The sequence below is a fragment of the Cucumis melo genome, chromosome 11, assembly GCF_025177605.1.
Source record: "Cucumis melo cultivar AY chromosome 11, USDA_Cmelo_AY_1.0, whole genome shotgun sequence".
Taxonomy (NCBI): Eukaryota; Viridiplantae; Streptophyta; class Magnoliopsida; order Cucurbitales; family Cucurbitaceae; genus Cucumis; species Cucumis melo.
Window position 1 is genome coordinate 31,522,413 of NC_066867.1, and position 6,976 is coordinate 31,529,388.

The 6,976-nt window shown below is 31.4% G+C and overlaps 1 protein-coding gene across 1 annotated transcript; it reads right to left on the bottom strand.

Moving 5' to 3' along the window:
• Nucleotides 1-1,385: 1,385 nt before the first annotated feature.
• LOC103498783 (cytochrome P450 78A9-like) lies at nt 1,386-3,470 on the bottom strand. The gene is made up of 2 exons (XM_008461518.3): nt 2,433-3,470; nt 1,386-2,306 (listed from the first exon to the last, which is right to left on the bottom strand). The coding sequence occupies exons 1-2, from the start codon at nt 3,399-3,401 to the stop codon at nt 1,671-1,673; spliced, it is 1,605 nt and encodes a 534-aa protein (XP_008459740.2). The 5' UTR covers nt 3,402-3,470; the 3' UTR covers nt 1,386-1,670.
• Nucleotides 3,471-6,976: the final 3,506 nt, after the last annotated feature.

Sequence of the window (6,976 nt, forward strand, 5' to 3'; positions counted from 1 at the left end):
CGATAACCATTTTTGTTTTGATTTTTATATTTTGAAAATTATGGTTTTTTTTTAGCAATTTCTTACTTATAGGTTTCATATTTCCTAAATAAGCATATGATTTCTTACCTTCTAGGAACGTAACATAAACAAATTTTTAAAATCTATTTTTTCTAATTAGTTTTCAAATTTTACCTTTGACTTTGAAAACTCCTAAAATGCAGTACAGAAAAAACATAACAATAGATGAAAGTAGTATTCATTAGCTCAATTTAGAAAAATTAAATGATTAGTAAACGAAGCATATATGCATTAGAAAAGAAAACAATTAATGAATAACATAAAACCACTTCAATGATGATGAGAATGAAACCTTAATGTTTTTAAAAAAGAATATCATGTCAATTACGACCGAATTAAGCTCCATTTCTCGTGAAAGTGAAAAGACTAAATGAAATAAATATAGATAAAGGAAAAAGGAATTTTTAAAAACAAAGTATCAAGTTGGAAAAGAAAAGGGAAAAGATGAGAAAACATAGGATTCTTGAAGAAAGAAAGGAGGAATTAGATAAATAATAATAATAATAAGTTTAGGGAGTAAGTGGGGGGAATTGAAGGGACCCTACCACATAAAAACACTAAGGTACAATATAGTGCAAAGCTTGTCGTCATTATTTGTTTCCATCCAAGAAGGACCATGTCCTAAAATGGCTCAAACAAGAAAATCTAACATCTATGATGCTCTAACCCCACCAGTACTCACCCACCCCCTTTTTCTTTCATTTCTATTCTTTTTACTATCTTTTTTATTTTATTTAAAAGAATTTTCATCATCCTAATTACTCATAATTCAATTGTTTTATTATCTAATATTTATCGATTGTGTGCAACATATATATATCATATTAATTGCTACTACTGTACTGACGTAAGCGTGAAAGGAAAACACATAAATAATTAACGAAAGTTATACGACGTTGACAAATTTGATTGAAAGATATCAAAGTGAATGTATGTATGTATGTATATATATATATATACAGTTATTAAAGTAGTGATAATTTAATTAGTTAGAGAGAGAAATAATGAAATTTGAATTGTAAGACGTAAGAAAGAGAGGGGTAGTTTTTCCTTAATTGGTCCGATCTATTTGGTGAAAGGTGTTGAGATACCTACAAGTCGTCGGCACAAAACATTGCTATTTTTTAGATTAAGATCTTTCATATCCCAATTGCCCCCACATATACATAAACATAATCCTTCTAAATCTTTCAATTTTAATTATTTGTCCACCCATTTTTGCTCTTATGTTATTATTATTATTATATACCTTCAATTTTTTTTCTTTTAAAAATTACTCATTTAATCAATTGTGAAAGGAGATAAGATCATGAGAGAAAATTGGATGGCAGTAAGTCAAATTTCATTCCATTAATATTTACATGAAAAAGAAAAAAAGAAAAAAAAAAAAAGGAAAAAGAGAGAAGGGGAAAATAAGACCTTGATGTAAAATGTACGAGGAACACATTCCTAGAAAGCCAAACATCTTGTGGTGGGTTTTCTTTTCTTCTTCTTCTTTTTTTTTTTTTTTTTTTCCTTTTTAAACCCTCCCATATATATTATATCATATTTTCTTTAATATTACTATTAATAAAATTATTTTAGATTTTTTTTTTTTTTTTTTTTTTTTTTTAAGTACGTCTTGGGGATAGTTTAACCGTGAGTGGATTTGCCATCTCACAAGACAACTTGAGAACTTCATCAAAGTTGACAGCCTCGTTTTGGTTTGGAGAAGGCAACCATTTAAATTCATGTAAAAGTGTAGCCACCCAGAAAGAGACAGTTGTCCAAGCAAGTGCCTTTCCAGGGCAAGTTCTACGACCCGACCCGAACGGAGCTAGTCGGAGATCGGAACCCATGATCGAGAACTCGACGTCACCACCACCAGCACCAGCACCAGACAGAAACCTCTCCGGCTTAAATTGAAGTGGGTCCGACCAGATCTGTGGGTCCCGGGCTATCGACCACATGTTAACCATAGCAGTTGTCCCACGTGGCACGTGATACCCATCAATGGTTGTATCGGTAATAGCAATACGAGCCCAAGAGAGAAGTGGGCCTGGTGGATGCAACCTCAGAACTTCCTTAACTACGGCCGTTAAGTAAACCAACGACGGAATGTCGGATTCCATAACGGCACGCGATTTTCCAACCACGTTATCTAATTCCTCTTGTACTTTCTCTTGCACATCTTTATGAACAACCATCCTCCCTAGAATCCACTCGATTAGAACCGCCACTGTGTCCGTTCCTCTAAATATCATTTCCTATAAATTATACATATAATATTAGACATATATATATATATATATATATATATATATAAAAAATGTCTTCTTTTTTTTTTAAAAAAATAATAATAATAATAATCCAATTAATAATTATAAAATTACCCAAAGAACGGAGATGATATCGGAGTCAGAGAGATTTTCGTTTTGTTGAAGAGAGAGAAGAACATCGACGAAATCCGTAGTTTCTCGGTTTGAATTTTGACGATGCTCGTCGATGATCCGGGTGACGAAGTTGTTCACTTTGGGAACCAAACGGGAGCACCTAAACCGGATATTTTGTGGGTCGAAATCACGCAGAAAAGGGAGATGGTCGGACCAATTAAGAAGGCCTAATAAATCATACCCTTCGTCCACAAGGCTCTGAAGTAGCAGAACTTCAGGATTAGAGTCAGAGAGATTATAAAACCGGCCAAAAACCGAACCCATCATGTTATTCAAAGAAGCGGTTTTAAGAGTTTGACGAATGCGATGATGGGGGGATGACGTGGCAGTTGACGAGAGAATTTTGACCAATTGGGAAGCGATTTGACGGCGTTGTGATTCGGAGGATTTGATTTGTTTAGGAGAGAAGAGATGGTGGGAAGCAATCCGACGGAGGGTTCGCCAATAAACGCCGTAAGGAGCGAATCCAATGGCACGATTGAACATCAAGGAGTAGGCCGATTCTTTGATCGGACGGTCGGCAAAGACGGAGCTATTGAGGATGTCTTTGGCTATGTCGGGATGGCACGTGACAATCACTCGAGTGTTGGCGAGGGAAAAAGCCATGAGACGAGTAGCTTGTAAGGATTTGGCTACGGAGGCGATTTTCTGGTGGGCCAGACCCGTCATCAAGTTCATACTACCGATGACGGGGAAGCCTCTTGGGCCAGGGATGACCGCGGTGGAGCGGCGGCTTCGGCGGCGGCCCCAAGCTGGGCCGCCGGGATGAGCCCAATAGAAAATGGAGAGGAGAAAGGAAATAAGGAGGAGAAGGAGTGAAGAGAAAAGGAAATTGTGTTTGGTGAGAGAGGAGCATTTTGAAGCCAAAGCGAAAATCCATAGGCTTTCAATTTGGCTATTCAATGTCATCTTTTTTTTCTTTTTTAGAGTGGAAATCAGAGAAGAGAAAAGGTGGTTGGTTTATGGGTTTGAGGGGAAACAAAGGTAGGTAATGGGTTTATATAGGGGAAAAACAAAACCTTGAGTAGTGGAGGAAAATATAATTCTATTATTTTTTCTTTTTTTTTTATATATATATAATAGAAAGAAATTTTAATTTACATATTCATACGGGTATGGTATATAGTATAGTATAGTATAGTATATGATATTATTAATAATTATATATTACATAACTCAACTTTGATATGCTTATTGTCTAGTACTCTAAATGCTTTTAATAAATTATAAAAATAAAATCATCAAATGAATTTTCTTAAACCGAGATAAACTCACTTTTAAGGTTAAAAGTTTGATTATTCCCTTTTGTCGAGAAAAGTTAGTCTTCTCAACATATGTTAGTTTATTAAAGAAAAATAACTTTTAGGTGCAAGTAACAAAAATGAGATCATGAAGCATGAAAAGATGGAAAAGAGAATTGAGTTGAAAGCGTGAGAACAAAAAAAACACAATCTATTACCACCGTTAACAATTTGTAGAGTAAAAGATTTAGAAAGGGGATATTAATATGGGAGTATTTTTTGTTTTTAAATTTAAGTAATAACAAAATGGTGAATTAAAAAGAGAAGGAGCAAGTAAAAATGATATTAAAATGATTACAAGTTTCAACAAATTAAGTTTGGGAATGACAAAGACTAAAAAGAATATTATGAAGGTTGAAGAAAAGGAAAATGTAAAAGAAAAGGAATAGTTTAGTGAAGAGTGCAGCCGCCTTGCGAGTTCCGACATATAAGAGCGGTTGAGGGTCACGCGCTCTATCTCGTGTGGTTACACCCCCTTTGACATCGACTCTGTCGGACTTCTTTTTTAATCCCTTTTTTATTTTTATTATTATTTTACTTTCTCTCTTTTAACTTTCTATTTGGATTATTTTTAATTTTTTTTAATTATCGAGTGAAAGTCATTTAAATTTTGTGTTTTTCTTTCAAATATAACCAAATCAACAAATATTTATGCAATATAAAAAAAAATTTTAAAAATGTAAAAAGCTTACATATTCACAATGAAGATATAGAAAATACTCTATCAACAACACGCGTAATATATTTGGTACACGATCGTTTAGATTGAGTTATTGTTTGGTATTTAGATTTGGTCGTCAAAACTAAACGATTTGTTTTTTTTTTTAAATTTAGTACACAATGTTTAGATAGAGTATATTTGGCTTAACAAATTTTTTCAAGATGGTAAACGATCTTTTAGATTTTGCTAAACGATTTTTTCTTTTAATTATTTTGGTACACGATCATTTAGATTTGTCTACGCGATCGTTTATTTTTTTAGACGATCATTTAGATTTGTTGTACATGATCATTTGGATTTGGCTAAAAGGTTTTTTTTCAATTCTTTTGGTACAAATTGTTTAGATTTGTCTATACGATCATTTATATTTTTTACACGATCATTTACATTTGGTTACTCCAGTTTAATCAATTTTTTTTCAAGATTTTTTATACACGATATTTTAGATTTTGTTCTTTTTACATGATCATTTAAAGGACAAAAAAAGAAAAAAGGAAAAGAAAAAAGACAAGAAAAAAAGAAGAGGAAAGGAAGAAAGACGATAGAAAGAAATTGCAGCCAAAAGAAAAAGAAAGACGAAAGAGCAAACCTAAAATATTTAAAAAATGACTAACTTTATGTGTTTTTGTTATCGTAAAAGCTTTACTCGTTTGTTATATTTATGAAATTTTAACTTTAAATTTTTATATTTAAATGCTAAAAATTGAGTATGCTTTACAATTAAAACTCAACCCATTGTTATTGGACTAAATACATTTTGGCTGTCTATTGTTTCTTCTTAATTGAAAATTAGTTTATGATAATGTTGAAAGTAGATAATTTACCTCTAAATCATATTATATCCCCAATCGTCTAGATTGATTTTTTTTTTAAAAGGTTATAAATTGGGATTTAAATTTATTTGAAATTGTTCTCTTTCTAACTATGAAAAGCATTATATTTTGAGGGCTTGTAATTACAAAATGTGTAATTTGTTGAATTTTAATTTTTATGTATTTTAAAAAATTCAATTTTTAATTCTTCTTTAAAAAGCATTATTTTATGAGGATACAAATGGATTGTTGACAACTCAAATAACCTAAATAAAATCTTCAATTCAATCCATCGAATTATTTATTATTGTTTTTATTAAATATGTTATTTATTAACTTAAAATACTTAAATTTGTAACATATTTTAATAACTAAACTTTCCTAAAACTCAAATGAAATTCAACTGTTAAATATCAAAATTCAAAATATCTATTACAAACTTTAAAAAAAACTTCATGAAAATATGTATGAATTATAATAATTAAAAGTAGGGGTGTAAGAATAACTCAAGTAACCCGACAATTCGGATTACCCAACCCATATTGTATGGGTTGGGTTGAGTTGAAAAAATTGAATTTTTTCGAGTTGGGTTGAGTCTCGGATTGAAAAATTCGGTTTAACCCAACCCAACCTAATTTATATATATATATATATATATATATATATATATATATATATATATATATATATATATATATTTGTATTTATATTTTATTTTGTTATTTATATAATAAAATTAAAAAAAAAAGACAATTAGGTTAAGACTGTTTTTGTGCATGCTTTCCTTTCCTCCGTTTCTCTTCCTCGCATCATTTGTCATCTTCGACCTTTGCTCCGTTCGTCTTCTCAGATGTTCTCCCTCTTCACCATTCATCTCATGTCTCTTGTCTTCGCCATCTGTCACTCTCCTTGTCGTCCATCCCTCGTCTCCTACCTTCGTTCGTCCCTCATTTTTTGTCTTCGTTGTTCGTCTTGGCCGTCCATCTCCCAATCCGACAACCCAACCTATATATTTATGGGTTGGGTTAGGTTGGAAACTTAATTCAGGTTATTCCGGTTGCCAACCCGAAAATATGCTACACTCCTTCTTATAAGTTAGTTTTAATATATATTTTAATAATAATAGAAATTCGGGATGGATTTGGGTTGGGTCAACCCATATTTTAAAAAATGTAACCCAAATCTAACCTAATAAAAAAATAATAAAATAAAAAGTTCAATCAAACCCAACCCAACCTTACAATTTGGGTTGGAAAGTGTAAGTTGTTCGAGTTGTTGAATTATTTAAACACCCCTACTTGTGAGGATATTTTTTTCCCTATAGTATTCTTTGAAGGAGATTAGAATGATAAGAGTTTTTGGGTCAATACATATTTCACAAAAATAAATTGGTGGATTTAATTCTGTCTTTTTTCCATGGCTCAAAATGAAGGTTTTACATTATAATATCTTCTCTTTTAAAACCCACCACACAAAGAACCAATTATAAATATTTATGATTTTTAAGCATTTTTCTCTTTTGTTCCATTAAGAAAACATAGCTCTTTGCCTTGAAATTTCATGAATTTGAATTTGATGTAATGTAATAGCTTGGACCCTATTATTATTATTATTATTATTATTATTATTATTATTATTGTGTTTTTGGTA

What these genes read in the sequence shown, in the direction of transcription:
- LOC103498783 (XM_008461518.3), bottom strand. Translation starts at nt 3,401, where the DNA reads ATGACATTGAATAGCCAAATTGAAAGCCTATGGATTTTCGCTTTGGCT. An exon ending in ATATCATCTCCGTTCTTTGG is followed by an intron (nt 2,307 to 2,432) that starts GTAATTTTATAA and finishes TATAATTTATAG; the next exon opens with GAAATGATATTTAGAGGAAC.